The sequence below is a fragment of the Jatropha curcas genome, chromosome 8 (genome assembly GCF_041381405.1).
Source record: "Jatropha curcas cultivar XTBG-Jc1 chromosome 8, XTBG_Jcur_1.0, whole genome shotgun sequence".
In the NCBI taxonomy this organism is placed as follows: domain Eukaryota; kingdom Viridiplantae; phylum Streptophyta; class Magnoliopsida; order Malpighiales; family Euphorbiaceae; genus Jatropha; species Jatropha curcas.
Genome location: NC_143158.1, coordinates 6,286,442 through 6,302,668, shown reverse-complemented (window position 1 = coordinate 6,302,668; position 16,227 = coordinate 6,286,442). Strand labels below are relative to the sequence as shown.

At 37.2% G+C, this 16,227-nt stretch overlaps 2 protein-coding genes across 2 annotated transcripts; both read left to right on the top strand.

The window, feature by feature from the left end:
• Positions 1-15: 15 nt before the first annotated feature.
• Positions 16-9,720, top strand: LOC149494075 (dicer-like protein 4; the record flags this gene model as incomplete). Its single annotated transcript, XM_089725265.1, is given in 5 exon segments — positions 16-342; positions 8,365-8,677; positions 8,752-8,866; positions 9,088-9,283; positions 9,397-9,720. Coding segments are annotated over 4 exon segments (819 nt in total). The 3' UTR covers positions 9,233-9,283; positions 9,397-9,720.
• Positions 9,721-10,288: 568 nt separating this feature from the next.
• Positions 10,289-15,813, top strand: MCM5 (Minichromosome maintenance (MCM2/3/5) family protein). The gene is made up of 18 exons (XM_012216056.4): positions 10,289-10,667; positions 10,744-10,887; positions 10,999-11,178; positions 11,266-11,364; positions 11,446-11,582; positions 11,682-11,787; positions 12,081-12,215; positions 12,291-12,368; positions 12,594-12,698; positions 12,805-12,896; positions 12,982-13,114; positions 13,202-13,297; positions 13,576-13,667; positions 13,765-13,855; positions 14,367-14,476; positions 14,873-14,990; positions 15,122-15,223; positions 15,498-15,813. Exons 1-18 carry the CDS (start codon positions 10,386-10,388, stop codon positions 15,579-15,581), a joined length of 2,184 nt encoding a protein of 727 aa, XP_012071446.1. The 5' UTR covers positions 10,289-10,385; the 3' UTR covers positions 15,582-15,813.
• The last annotated feature ends 414 nt before the right edge of the window (positions 15,814-16,227 follow it).

Here is a 16,227-nt window from a genome sequence, read left to right as displayed (position 1 = left end):
CATTTATTGATTCAGGTACTTGGCGACTTGGTAGAGTCTTGTCTAGGTGCCATTCTTTTAGACACAGGATTCAATTTGAACCATATCTGGGAGTTAATGCTATCTTTCTTGGATCCAATTTTGAATTCTTGCAATGTGCAATTGAATCCTTTTAGAGAACTACAAGAACTTTGCCAGTCCCAAAATTGGTGTTTGGAATTTCCAACATCAAAGAAGGGCAGAACCTTTTATGTTGAAGCAAAAGTAGATGGTAAAGATGTATGTCTTTCTGCTTCTGCAAGTAACTCAAACAAAAAGGAGGCCATTATAATTGCTTCAGAGCAAATATTTGTGAAGTTGAAGGTAAGAACATGTGGATCTATGAAACCTGTGATGCTTCTTTTGATGTTAACTTCAGTCATACATTTTTAGATATGAATGCCATTTATACAAGTTTGTAAGAGCATCTTTGCCATATAACGTATTAATATTGTCTCTTGGACTCTGTAAGCCCTTCACCTTGAGTGTTCTCAATGCTTGGTTTGTGTTAAGGATTGGTTGTTGTTAAGGATTAGTTGTAAATAGAGTTCTATTAGGAGTTAGATTCCTAATTAGTTTATGATTTGTATTCCTAAATAGTTCGGTAGCATAGGAATTCCTTATATATAGACCTATGTAATCAATTGACGAGATACAAGAAATACAATTACAATATAATCTCTCAACATGGTATCAGAGCCTTCCATTCAAAAAAAAAAAAAAAAAAAAAAAAATTCCCGAAACTTCCCTTACGAGAAGCCACTGCCACCCTAGGAAGCCTTTCTAGGGTTAGTATTTTGCCTCACCACTTACCCCAGGATATTCTCCAGCCGCCGATCAACAACTCCCTAGAATCCAGTCGCCGGATTCCAAGCGAATGGCCACCACTCGCCACCTCTTTCTTCCTGCTCTGGTTCACACGCTGGCGCATGTCCAATGGTCTTTTTCACTCCGGATCCTCTCTCTGACGTTGGCTTGAAGAGAGACGTGCAACCTAGTGAGTTGCATCATCATTCTTGGGCTTATTCAATAGGTTTGTTTGCTGCGATTCTGTTGCAGCTGTGTCGGGCAGTCCTCTGCTACTGTTGTTGCTTTAATTTTCTGAGGAAACATATTTTTCGTTTGCTGTGACAATTGGTTTAGGTAATTTTCGGTGATTTGCTAGTGATTCCTTATCGCATTAGGGTTTGGTACTGCACCTTTGCTGCAGTTATGGGTATTTTGCTTTTGAACCTTCTCCTTTGTCGAGAGCAGTGCAACCCCAGTGAGTTGCATTGTGTTCTTGGCCTTCAGTGGTGTGCTCCGTTTGCCAGAGTTTCCTTTGCTGCTTTTGTGAATATCTGCGCTACTGGGCTTCCTCTTTGAGGCATTGATTATGGAAGCTTGAAACAGCCTGGAAGTTGTGGGCTTCCTCTTTGAGGCATTGATTATGGAAGCTTGAAACAGCCTTGGGAGCTGTTTTCTGGGTCAGTGAGATTTGTTTCGACAACCTAAGTGTGTTGTCTTAATTCTGCTGCTACTATTTGGTTTGGGATTCTATATTGCTATAATGAAGTGCGTACAGTTGCTGAGTATGGTATTGTGCTTTGCTGAAAGTAGTAGTTTGTTACAAGTTGAGCATGATTAACATCTGTGCTCCAACTTGAGGGGGAGTGTTAAGGATTAGTTGTAAATAGAGTTCTATTAGGAGTTAGATTCCTAATTAGTTTATGATTTGTATTCCTAAATAGCTAGGTAGCATAGGAATTCCTTATATATAGACCTATGTAATCGATTGACGAGATACAAGAAATACAATTACAATATAATCTCTCAACAATTGTAAATAGAACTCTATTAGGAGTTAGATTTATGATAGGTTTATAGTACCTTGTATGTGTATATATATGTGTCCCTATTGATGAATCAAATAGAAGAAAATATTTTTCCACATTAAATTTACATGGTATCAGAGCCTGTGGCTCTTTAAACTTGGTATCAAAGCCTGTGGCTCTTTAAAATATGTAATCGTTGCAAATTCTAGCGTTCCCTCAAAATCCGATAACCGGATTCCCCGTGCATGGTGGCTGTCAGTGTTCGTGACCACTCTAGGGTCACTGTTTTGTCTCACCGCCTACTCCAAGAGCTGCTCCAGCTGCCGACCAGTGTTCCTTTAAAATCTGGTCACCGGATTCCCAGCGCGTGGGCCTCACGCGCCGATTGACTTCTCTTCTACAGTACCACGCGCGGCACGTGGCGGCGCGTCTAGCTGTTTCCGGCAATCGGAAATTACTTTCTGGCTTTGATTCTTGGTCAGCAGTCTACTGAGGTGGTTGTTTTTTTGATCTGGCGAACTTTTGACAGGGGCGTTCTCAGTTCTGTCAATTTGGCGTTTCAGGTTACTTTTTGCTCTTGTTTGCATTGAAAGGCAATTTTTTTTTGGTGTCTTTTTCTGCGTTGCTGGTAGGGTGTTTAGGTTTTATTAATAATGGATCCTACACCTACAGATTCTAAAACTACTATTACTGAATTGATCCCAGCAATGAATAAAATCACAAAACATAAATTGAAAGGAACTAATTATTTAGATTGGAGTAAGACAACTCGAATTTATTTGCGGAGTGTTGAAAAAGATGATCATCTAATTGATGATCCACCAACTGATGACACTAGGCAGCATTGGCTCAGGGAAGATGCTAAGTTATTTCTACTGATTCGCAATTCTATTGACTGTGAAGTGGTTGGGTTAATCAATCATTGTGAGTTTGTTAAAGAATTAATGGAATATCTTGAATTCTTGTACTTGGGAAAGGTAATCTGTCTCGTATGTATGAGGTCTGCAAAGGATTTTATCGGGCCGACCAGCAAGATACGCCCCTTACAGCTTACTTCATGGAATTTAAGAAAATTTACAAAGAACTTAATGTTTAATTGCCTTTTAGTCCCGATGTTAAGGTTCAACAAACGTAGCGAGAACAAATGGCTGTGATGAGTCTTCTTGTAAATCTTGCTCCAGTTTTTGAAACTGCCAAATCACAAGTTCTTTCAGGCAGTGATGTTACCTCTCTTCAGGAGACATTCGCTAGGTTGCTACGTACTGAAGGTTCTTATACGCCTTTCCCTTCTGATAGTAGTGCCCTTGTGAGTCGCAATCAGGTAGCTAGGCAAGCAGGAAACAGAGGAAGAGGAGAAAATAATCGTAGTAACGGACCAATCACTCGGGAGGCAAGCATTCTTATATGCCATTATTGCCATGAACCTGGTCACACTAAACGGTATTGCAAGAAACTGATAAATAAGCCACCGAGGGTAAATGTGGCAACTCAAGATTATGCAGTTACTTCTTCTGTCAACCATGTAACAATTTCTGCTGCGGAATATGCTGAACTGTCTAGATATCGTTCTTCTAAGTCTGCTGATTCCTCAATTGCTGCTGCTGCCAATTTAGGTACTCCTCCTTCATGTCTTATGTCTACCTCATCAAAGTGGGTCATTGATTCTGGTTGCACCGATCACATGACAGGTAACTCTAGTCTCTTATCCTCATTAAAAGAACCTGAACAATTTAATCGTCATGTTACTCTAGCTGATGGGTCCACCTCTCCTGTCAAGTGTATTGGAACCGCCAATCCCATCCCATCTCTTCCATTATCTTCTGCTTTTTGTTGGCCTCATTTTTCGTTTAATCTACTGTCTGTTAGCAAAATTACTCGTATATTGAATTGTTGTGTCAAGTTTTATCCTACATATTGTGTGTTTCAGGATCTTTTGACGAAGCGGATTATTGGCAGAGGACGTGAGTCTGGTGGCCTTTATCTTTTGGATGAACACGTTTCGTTATCTCTGGCTTGTGTTGGTGCTCTATCTGCTCTTGAGGTTCATTGTCGTTTTGGTCATCCTTCATTATCTACTTTAAAGAAGTTGTATTCGCAGTTTCAGTCTTTGTCAATTGTAAAATGTGAATCTTGTCAATTTGCCAAACATCATCATTTACCTTTAGTTCCTCGAGTCAATAAACGAGTTTCATCCCCTTTGAGTTAGTTCATTCTGATGTTTGGGGTCCATGTCCTATTATTTCTAAAACTAGCTTTTGGTATTTTGTAACTTTTGTGGATGATTATTCTCGTGTTACTTGGTTATCTTTAATGAAAACTCGTTCTGAGATATTCTCTATTTTCTGTTCCTTTTATGCTGAAATTAAAACTCAATTTAAAACCTCTGTTCGCATATTGCACAGTGATAATGCTAAAGAATATCTATCTAGTTCTTTCCAATCTTATATGTCACAGAATGGTATTCTCCATCAAACATCTTGTGTTGATACTCCTTCTCAAAATGGGGTTAGAAAGAAAAAATCGACATCTTCTTGAGGTTGCTAGGGCACTTCTATTCCAAATGAAGGTCCCTAAGCATTTTTGGGTTGATGCTGTCTCTACTACATGTTTTTTGATTAATCGCATGCCTTCTTCGTGCTTAATGGTGCAATTCCTTATAATGTCTTCTTTCCTTCTAAGCTTCTATTCCCATTGAACCTCGTATTTTTGGTTGTACTTGTTTTGTTCGTGATGTCCGTCCACAGGTTTCCAAATTAGATCCAAAGTCCCTTCGTTGTGTTTTCCTTGGATATTCTCGGTATCAGAAAGGGTATCGTTGTTTCTCTCCCGATCTTGACCGTTATCTTATTTCTGCAGATGTCACATTTTTTGAGAATACTCCATTTTTCCCTTCTTCTGTGTATAAGAGTGAGGGGGAGGAGGATGAGCTTTTAGTCTATGCTATCCAGCAATTTCATAACCCTCCTGCTCCTGCTCCTATTCCTGAACTTGCACCTGCTCCTGCTCTAGCGTCTCCTATTCCTGCTTCTGCACCAGCATCTGCCCGCCCTCGTTTTGAACAGGTTTATTCCAGGAGACCAGGAACTCTTGACTCACTTCCTCCACCTATCGCTTCAACATTAGATCCGTTTCACTCCACTCAACCTGAGCTTGTCCCATCCACTCCCCAGTCAGACCTTAATCTTCCCATTGCTCTTCGAAAAGATAAACCAAGTGTACCTATCCTATTTCTTCTTTTGTAAGTTATGATCATCTTTCTTCTTCATCTCGTTGTTTTGTAAGTAACCTAGACTCTGTCTCTATCCCCAAAACTGTTGTCCAAGCTTTGTCCATCCTAGCTGGTGTGCAGCAATGAAAGAGGAAATGACTGCCTTAGATACTAATAGTACTTGGGATCTTGTGCCTCTCCCAGCAGGTAAGAAGGCTATTGATTGTAAGTGGGTTTTCACCGTTAAAGTGAATCTTCATGGGTCTGTTGCTCGTCTCAAGGCTCAATTAGTTGCTAAGGGCTATTCTCAGATTTATGGACTTGATTATTCTGATACTTTTTCTCCTGTCGCCAAATTGTCTTCTGTTCATTTATTTATTTCTTTAGCAGCTACTTTTGACTGATCTTTACGTCAGTTAGACGTTAAGAATACCTTTCTTCATGGGGATCTTCAGGAGGAAGTTTACATGGAGCAACCACCTGGCTTTGTTGCTCAGGGGGAGTTGGGTAAAGTGTGTAAACTTTGAAAATCTCTTTATGGCCTAAAACAGAGTCCTCGAGCTTGGTTTGGTAGATTTTGCAATGTGGTACATCAATTTGGCATGCAGAAGAGTACTTCTGGTCATTCTGTATTTTTCAGAAGTACTAAGACTGGATTGATTCTACTTGTGGTTTATGTTGATGACATTGTCATTACAGCGAGTGATTCAGTCGACATTACATCACTCAAGTCATTTCTCCAGACCCAGTTCCAGACAAAAACCTTAGGATTGTTGAAGTATTTTTTTGGGTATTGAAGTGTCTAGGTGTAAGAGAGGCATCTTCTTATCTCAAAGGAAGTATGTCCTTGACTTACTGAAGGAAACTGGAAAGTTGGGTGCCAAGCCATGCAGTACTCCAATGACCCTAATTTGCAACTTTCAATTGGTGGTGAGCTATTTGATGATCCTGAGATGTATAGAAGGTTAGTGGGCAAATCGAATTATCTTATAGTAACACGTCCAAATATTGCTTACTCTATGAGCGTCTTAAGCCAGTTTATGTTTTCTCCTACTGTTATTCATTGGGAAGCTTTAGGACAGATTTTGTGCTACTTGAAAGGTAATCCAGGTCGTGGCCTCCTTTACAGTAATCATGGGCATTTGAACATTGAGTGTTTTTCAGATGCGGTTTGGGCAGGTTCAAAGGTTGATAGAAGATCAACTTCAGGATATTGTGTCTTTGGGAGTGGAAACTTGATATCGTGGAGAAGCAAGAAACAAAATGCAGTCTCACGATCGAGTGCTGAATCAGAATATTGAGCTATGGCACAATCTGCTTGTGAATTAATTTGGATTCGTCAGTTATTAGAGGAAATTGGCTTCAAGTCATCCTTGCCTGCAAAGTTATGATGTGATAATCAAGCTGCTCTTCACATTGCATCAAATTCAGTATTCCATGAACGAACAAAACATATCGAGATTGATTGTCATTTCATTTGTGAAAAGATACAACAGGGTGTTATTTCTACAGGGCACGTTAAAACAAGTGAACAGTTAGGAGATATTTTTACAAAAGCTCTAAATGGACTTTGGGTTAACTATCTTTGTAACAAGTTGGGCGTGATTAATACCTATGCTCCAACTTGAGGGGGAGTTTTAAGGATTAGTTGTAAATAGAATTCTATTAGGAGTTAGATTCCTAATAGGTTTATAGTACCTTGTATGTGTGTATAAATATGTGTCCCTATTGATGAATCAAATAGAAGAAAATATTTTTACACATTAAATTTACAGTTTGTTTTGCAATCTTTTTATATGTTGTGTTTTCTGATCTGGGTATGATCTTGCGTTTTTTTTTCTGCTTCAAGAATTTGTGCCTGTGAAATGCGTCTTCCAAGTTGATTAAGGTATGATGTTGAGAGAGGGTTAACGAGCTCTGCAGTAATGAACCCTTAGAAATTTGAGCCAGAGCATTCTCTCCACTGGCCTTTATATGATTAGGGGCACTCATTCAATAGATAGATGTCCAATCTTGCAGTGGCTAGTTACTCGGCCTTCAATAGATAGATGTCCAATCTTGCAGTAGCTAGTTACTCAGCCTCAGTCTTATGGACATACTTCCTTTAACAAATCATCTGAAGCAATTATGTAAAGTTTGCTTGCTTGAGTAGCAGGAACATATACAAACATTAGATTTCCTTCACAGTTTGGTGCAATCTCCTGTGCCCATCATTTGAATGTCAAGGCACTATTTTATTATGTCTGTCATCTTATCAAAAATGGATTATATATCAGTTCTGTTGTGTTATGCCTAATGTTGAAGGTGAAGTTCCAGAGAAGCTAAAATTGGGATGTCCTCATTTCACCAAGGGATAGGGGATGCAGCAATGCCAGAAAAATTATAGTAGTGAAATAGGTGATTTTGGCTCCTTGTTTAGCCCTTGATTGCAGTCAGTTACTGATTTTTATGTATCAATTTCTTACTCCCTAAAATGTATTGTACACCTAAAAGCCTTCTGGTTAATCTAGCAACTTCTTGAATGTGACATCATAGGATGAGAAGAGAAAGATAGAGAGGACTAAGTAACTGGGAGAAAAAAAGGAAAGCTCTTTGTGGGGGAGAGAGATTGTACACCATGTTTATGGATCTTCTCTCCTGCTGGTGTTAGTTAAAATCACGAGTCGGCAAAAATGCTGTTCCCCTTGGTTCACAAGTTTCAGATTGATGAGTACGTTGATGGGGGGTGTGGGGTGGACAGAATTTATATACTATCTATTTTCTGTAGCCAATGAGAGGATTTGGAGGACCTCATAATGAGATCTTCATAAGTTTAAAATTGTGAAGGTGGGGTTATTTATTTCACATTTATGGATGATTCCAGTTGTACTTGGTGGCTTTGTTAATTTTTCTCTTATGTTTCCAAGATTGGAGTTCTGGTGATTAAATCAATTTTACATGCATATTTGGGGGGATATGTATATGTGTCTTAACTCTTAACCAGTGATGGGATCTTTTAATCGAGAGGCAGTTTGTTCTGGCATTTTGGTCATTATTGTATATGAACTTCAAGTTAGTTGGTTTGAACCCAATATGGAGCTTTTTGCATCAACTAATTATTTTAGCTTCTTGGGAGCGCTTGAAACTCTATATTTGAGTTATACCAAATACCCTTGTCAAATGTTAGAATGAAAGAAAATGGCATGCTTCATACACATATGGATGTGCCCGTGACTGTTTTTAATAATCGTAACTTACTTAGCTTACCGTATCTGTTTACTCCTTTTTCTTTTTCTTTTTTCTTTTTTTTATTTTTTATTTATCTCTTTGACTTCTGATGCACAGGAACAAGGCTACAGTCGGAAGTCTAACTATTTGGAAGAAATTTTAAGGTCCAGCCAGAAGATGGATGCCAAATTGATTGGATATGATGAAATACCCGTTGATATTACCGTCACTCTTGATACGGAGCTTGGAAACTTGAAACTCCAAGATTATAGTGGCAGTGAAATTCATTCTATGAGTAAACTGAGTAATCCTTCTCCAGCCCAAATTGTAGCTGCAAGTACACAGCCTCTCTCTACATTAGAATTTGCTCCAGCACAGCTTAGTAGAAGCATCACACGTCTTGAATCTGGCACAACCTCATTGACAACAGGTTTGTCATAGTTGTAATACTTGTTATTGTGAAAAATGTGCAGGGATTCTAACATTTCTGGAAAACTTTTCCAGATGAGCCAAATCATGGATCAGCAAAATCACATTTGCATGAAATATGTGCTGCTAACTGTTGGAAACCTCCTTTGTTTGAATGTTGCTTCGAAGATGGACCAAGCCACTCGAAGTTGTAAGTGTTTGCTCTATCGTGATGACTGCTTGACCTATTTTTAGTCTAGACCTAGGGCTAGAGCTTTGAAGTTTAGTTAGTATTTGAGGCTTCAAATGTTTGAAGGAAAATGAGACAGTTTTTGCACTGGATTATCATGTTTCGAGCTATAATATTGTTGCCAAAGAATAGAAGCACCTGATATGATACTAATTACCATCTCTTCATGCTGAATTTTGCAGTTTCTCTTACAAGGTGGTTGTGGAAATAGAAGCACCTGATATGATACTGGAATGTTTCGGGGCATCCAGGCCGAAAAAGAAAGCTGCGGCAGAGCATGCAGCAGAAGGAGCACTTTGGTACTTGAGGACAGAGGGGCTGCTTTAAAGCATGCTAACACTGATATGATCCTTTTGCCTATAGAACTTAGAGGACAAGGTAAAGTAGATAATGGTACATGAATGTTTCTTAATGTTGCACATTCCTTTGAAGATAACTACCAACCATGTAAATGTAAAATTGACTGATATGCTAATATTTGTCTTCTACAGTATCAGTTTCGGCATAACCAGCATGGCAATGTGATGGATGTATACCAGGACAAGAGGGCATGTGAACCTAATCATTGAAGAGAACAAAATATGATATTTGCATGGAGGATTAGGCCTCCATTTCAATAAAACTCTTTCTTTTTAGTTTTCTTATTAAGGACCTCTGTTATTGTACAAGTAAATTCATTAATGTTTTAATTAACAGCATAAAGCATATTTTATGAATAAATTGGTACGTTTGTTAGAAACAAAAATGTCGTGATAGCAAATGATGTAATGAACTTAATTTAATTACTAAATTATAAAAGTGTGCAAGATTTCATATTTATCCTTTTAGAAAATAAAATGAAAATAATAAATTGAACCATAATTCGACCTATTGACAGGCTAAATTGAATGGAGCTTTGATATTTAAATGAGAGTGTAAAATCGGAATTAATTTTTTTTTTGAATAAAATCGGAATTAAGTTAAACAAAGCCATATGTATAATTTGGGTACATTTTTTATACGAAAAACTCTGTTTGTTTTTGAAAAATATATTTTTATTTTTTGATTATGACATTAAAAGTTAATTTAAAAATATTAAATGTTATAATTTGTAAAAGTATAAAAATATTTGGGACTATAAATTTTACTATCTTAAAAAAATATTATTAAATATAATAAAAATGACAAATTGTGGTAGTTATAAGTAATAAGTATCAATAATAAATAAATGAATATAAATATATATCTATAATGTTATAATAAATTTATTAATATCTAAAAAATATACGTTTTTATTTGAAAAAAAAAAATTGCAGCGTGTCTTATAACTTGCACGTGTCAGGGAGCATCCGCTCCTTCGCGCCAAAGTTTCCCGCCAGAGTCCCTGCGAGACCACAAAATCCTCTCTCCTCTAACTTCAGTCGTTAGCTTAACCATACAGATATATCATTTTAGAGAGAGAAGAGAGATTCTGTAGGAGACAAATACAGATTCAGAAACGATGTCTGGTTGGGACGAAGGAGCCGTATACTACAGCGACCAGGCGCAGTTTCCTAATTCAGGTTCCGATGGTGCCGCCACCGCCGCTTCCAGCCGCCACACCATCCTCCAGAAATTCAAGGAATTTATCAGAAATTTTGAGAGCAAGAAAAACGTATTCCCTTATCGCGAAAGTCTTATCCACAACTCTAAGTCTCTTCTTGTTCATCTCGAAGACCTCCTCGCCTTCGATGCAGAGCTCCCCTCCCTCCTCCGCTCCTCCCCCGCCGACTACCTCCCCTTGGTACGATCTGTTTCTATAATGTGATTTTATATACATGCCAGATTATGTCATCTGATTTTTGGTTTTGAGCGCGTAGTTTGAGACGGCAGCGGTTGAGGTTCTACGGAGTTTGAGGTTGAAGGAGCAGGCAGAAAGTGGAGAAATGAAGGAACCGGAGGTTAGAGAAGTGCAGATCTTATTGAGTTCTAAGGAGGATCCAGTTTCCATGCGATCCCTTGGGGTTAGTGTTCATTTTCCCTCTTCGGGTTTTGTTAAGTATTACGGCGGTTCTTGATTTATTGGTCGTGTAGGATATATAGCTATATATGATTCAGTTTATATTCATTTGCAGGCTCAATATATCTCAAAACTAGTTAAGATAGCTGGGATTACTATAGCTGCTTCAAGGGTCAAGGCAAAGGCAACATATGTGAGTCTAGTATGCAAGAATTGCCAGAGCACTAAGGAAGTTCCTTGCCGTCCAGGCCTTGGAGGGGCAATAGTGCCTCGTTCATGCGATCATGTTCCTCAGGTCTATTTTGAGATCCTTTGTTACAATTTTTTTATGGTTTCTGATTTTGTGATCCCTAATTTAATTTTCTGATTGAAACTCGTGTAGCCTGGTGAAGAACCGTGTCCAATTGATCCATGGATGGTGGTTCCTGACAAGAGTAGGTATGTTGATCAGCAAACCTTGAAACTGCAGGAAAATCCTGAGGTAATTATCTTGATATGACCAAACTCAATGGATATTTTGAGTTAAATTTTTATAATCTGAGGTGCTTTATGGTTTTCCAAGGATGTACCTACTGGAGAGCTTCCTAGAAACATGCTTTTATCAATAGATCGGCATCTTGTCCAAACGATTGTACCTGGCACAAGATTGACTCTTATAGGGATCTATAGCATCTTTCAAGCGGCCAATTCATCAAACAAGTAGGAGTAGTTCTATCTTTGGTTTAATTTTTAAATTTTGATATGTGTAAATTGTTTCCTGATTATTGTGATTTACCTTAAGCATTTGTTATTCTGCAGCCATAGGGGAGCAGTTGCAGTTAGACAGCCTTATATCAGAGTTGTGGGAATAGAGGAAGTAAATGAGGCCAACTCTCAGGGTCATGCGGCTTTCACACAAGAAGAGGTAAAATTTTGGAAACATGAAGAGATCTGGTCATTCAACTCTGCTTGTTAAATTACAGAAATCTGTTTTGTTTGCCACTGTGCTAGATAAATTGCAGTAGTAGATCAATGGTCAATTTTCAATCATTATTTGCTAAATGTTTCCTTCATCAGGGAATTCATAGATATTTTGCAAATTGATTAGAGGTTTTGATATTTTTAAGTGTAGGCTAATATCTTTTGCGGCTTACTGTAAAGGATGAAATAAATTTTTGTTTTTCTTGATTTTATTTACTTATGGAACGGTGTATGCAGATAGAAGAATTCAAAAGATTTGCTTCACGGATAGATGCATATGAAGCTATATGCTCCAAGATTGCTCCATCAATATTTGGAGAAGAAAATGTGAAGAAGGCAGTGGCTTGTCTTTTGTTTGGAGGTTCCAGAAAGGTATATCTTGGAACTTGTTCCTGTGATAATTATGGAATTTATTTGACGTCTCAACCAATCGGTTCCTAAACACAGAATTTGCCGGATGGAGTGAAGCTAAGAGGTGACATAAATGTACTGCTTTTGGGCGATCCATCCACTGCTAAGTCACAGGTGAGCTTTTAGCTTCATGGTTATCTTTTGATTTGAGAGCTCTTTAGAAGTGAAAGGGGAATGCTTGCTTTGTTTTTTTATGCATCTGTTCAAATGGTCTTATAATCTACATATGCTTTGCATTTTGCGAATTCTTGATAAATATTAACTCCTAGTAGTTCATGCTTCTTTTTCTCATTTCAACGCTGATAAGATGCTGATTTTATAATTGTCTTGCTTGTGAAGTTTCTGAAGTTTGTTGAGAAGACAGCTCCTATTGCTGTTTACACCTCTGGAAAGGGTTCCTCCGCTGCTGGTCTTACAGCTTCTGTGATACGTGATAGCAGCTCGGTAATTTCTTGATCTTCTCTGGCGTGAATACAAGTGATAATTTCTTGATCTTATCAGCCTAGCATGGAAGTTATCTGACTTTAGATCACAAATATGTGTTGTTCAGCGTGAATTTTATCTTGAAGGAGGAGCTATGGTTTTGGCAGATGGAGGTGTTGTCTGTATTGATGAGTTTGACAAAATGAGGCCAGAGGATAGGTAATTTAAACTAGAATATTTAATGCCTGTCTTTACCATATTTCATTTTTATGGATTTATGAGACTTTACAATGATGTGGCTCAGAGTTGCTATTCATGAAGCTATGGAGCAGCAAACTATATCCATTGCAAAAGCAGGAATAACAACTGTTCTCAATTCCAGAACATCCGTGCTTGCAGCTGCTAATCCTCCATCAGGACGCTATGATGATCTTAAGGTCAGCAGTAATATTTCCTGTTTCATCTTTATCAAGTTATTTAATGCATATTCTTTGTAAGAAACTAAAAAATTGTTCACTTTTCAGACTGCACAGGAAAATATTGATTTACAGACGACCATTCTTTCCAGATTTGACTTGATCTTCATTGTGAAAGATAGGAGAGACTACAATCGGGACAAGGTATTTTTCAACTTTCTTGCTCATCTAAAATGTTTTAACAACTTTGCTTGGAAGAAAATCTATCGATAAATTAAAAGATGCAAAAGCCGTATATCAGATTTTGAAGTGGAATTTTTGAAGTAAAAAGCAATAGTTGGTTACCGATACTGCTTCATTTCTTAGAACTGAACTATGGTCTTTTTGCACTACGTCTGAGCAGTATGTCTACATGCATTAATGTTATTTCCAAATGCCAATAGGCCCATTCAGTGGCTTGAATCAGAATTTTCCTGCTGCAGATCATAGCTAGCCATATAATAAAAGTTCATGCATCTGCTGGCACAACTGCCACCGATAGTAGAGTCTCTAAAGAAGAGAATTGGCTGAAGAGGTATGTGTACTATGAAGCATCTTGGTTTTAGAACCTCAATCCTCTTCTTATAAAAGACCGATGAGATGATAAATGATATGGGCATTGACTACTGCAGATATATACAGTATTGTCGAACTCAATGCCATCCCCGTCTGTCAGAGTCTGCATCCAATAGACTGCAAAATGAGTATGTCAGATTCAGACAGGTAGTCTTACTGCTTCATCATGTAACACACTGTGGACAATTCATTAGTTCTATTTTTTGCAAAATTAACTCAACTTGTAAGATACGCAGTTTGGTATTAGGGTCATAAAACCTGCTGTATCCATCAAATTCTGAAGTCATTTAGAGAGCTCTATTGATGAAAATTGGGGAAGGTTGGATGAAAGTGGAAAGTTTCTACATATGAATCCTTAAGTTGCCTTGCATATTTGCATTTCCAACAACAGTAATAATAAATCATGATATCTTCTCCTGTATTCCTTGTTGCCTTTTATTTTATGTTGCTTTTTAACGTTCCAGCTATCTACATTTGGCAAGATAACCAACATTTACTGTTTCACTTCATTATTGAATATCAAATAGAGTTTTTGGGGAATTCTTTTGGATATTTATGGTAGACCATACTATCAAAAAGACAATGTGTTTTTGCCAATAGTGCTATTGGTTAATAATCAGTTAACTAACATCTGCTGTCAATATGGTTATTTGTTTAGGACATGAGGAAGCAGGCAAATGAAACCGGGGAGACTGCTGCAGTACCCATTACTGTAAGGCAGCTTGAAGCTATCATAAGGTTGAGTGAGGCTCTTGCTAAAATGAAACTGTAAGTATTGGTATTAAACATGATATATTAAATGACTGCTTATTATATGGTCAAGATCCATGAAAATTAGAATATGAACTAATAAATTGTTGGTCAATGTACAGAAAGCAAAATGCTTTTGACTTGCCTAGAACAATTCCTTAACCCTGTTTGTGCAGTGTACCTTTAAATTTTACCTTTTCGATTCCCTAGCAAACAACCGTGTCTTCACCCATATTACCAAATTCAGTTCTCCTTATATGCATTGGGATTAAATGTATGAATTGCATTCTCTCATAATTTTTAAATAAACTTACATATGCATGCACATGTAAACTTGTGTATTATTTTTTCCTTTTTCATATTTCATTGCTTCATTTATCTGATTTTCCCTGCTGTCATGAGCTGTGATCTTAGGTCCCATGTTGCTACCGAGGCAGATGTGGTTGAAGCAGTAAATCTTTTCAAGGTTTCAACAATCGAAGCAGCACAATCTGGCATAAATCAACAAGTGACTCTTACTCCCGAAATAAAGGTTTGTGACTTCAATTCTTTTTTTTTTTTTTTCCTTATGGATTGTTAGAATACTGATCTGCTTTTCCTACGCTTCCTGCATAACGTAAATTCCATTCTAATATCTTCTTTTCTTTTTTTTCCACCAAACAGCAAGCAGAAGCTCAGATAAAGAGAAGAATAGGAATTGGCATGCGCATATCAGAAAGAAAGCTGATTGATGAACTTTCTAGGATGGGGATGAATGAATCAATTGTAAGTATTTAGTTAAAGTGCTCTATGATTTATTATTTTGCTCGAGATGTCAGATTCAGATATGTGGCTCCTTTAAAACATCCTTGCCACACTCCTATAGCAAATTCTAGAAGTCCAATGCAAGGAAACAGAGAGTTGATTGAGAAATCTCTTGTACATCTGTCGCCACAAGTGACATGATTTTTTAATGTCTTAAACAAATTGAGTCATACTTCAGAACGGTACAGCATGGCATCCAATGTTTATTTATTGATATCTTCTTTACATTTGACAGGTGAGAAGAGCTCTTATAGTTATGCATCAAAGGGATGAGATTGAGTACAAGCACGAGCGGCGCATCATTGTTCGAAAATTGTGATCTTTTGCAAAATTCTCTCTAATTATAAGAAATGTATTAGGGAGCCATACTGCCAATGGAGCGAACATATGTTTTGATAGCTTCAGTTATGTGATCCAGAAGAAAGCGATCTTAACATCATAAAATCTGTCTGCAGGTTAAAATTTAGGCAACAGAAAGAGAACTCCATGTTAACATTAACCAACTGTGAAACTGTATTTATAATATTATTTTGAATTAGAGATTTTTATTATCCTGTATAGTATTCATTTTCTTCCTGTTTCAGATGACATACTTCTTTTTGGCCAAGCTTAAACGATTAATTTACTACGCAAGAGCCTGTAATTTATGCTAAAATATATTATTGTTTTTCGTTTTGGCGTCAGAGCGTAAAGATTTTTTCAGCTTCATGAATTCGTTACCTTTAAGCCAAGATTGTTATTAATTATTTTTAGTTTGATAAACAGTAAAAGTAATAATTTTTAATTAATTAAATTATTACTATACTAAAGGTAAAAATTATTCGTTTATCAAAAATAAAAAATAATAGCAATAAATTGGATGTTTTTATCATTTAATGGAGTTAATTACATTAAAAAAAATTTATTTTTGGATAAATCAAGAGCCAAATTCAGTCTTCTCCCATTTCTACAATCTAAAATACATA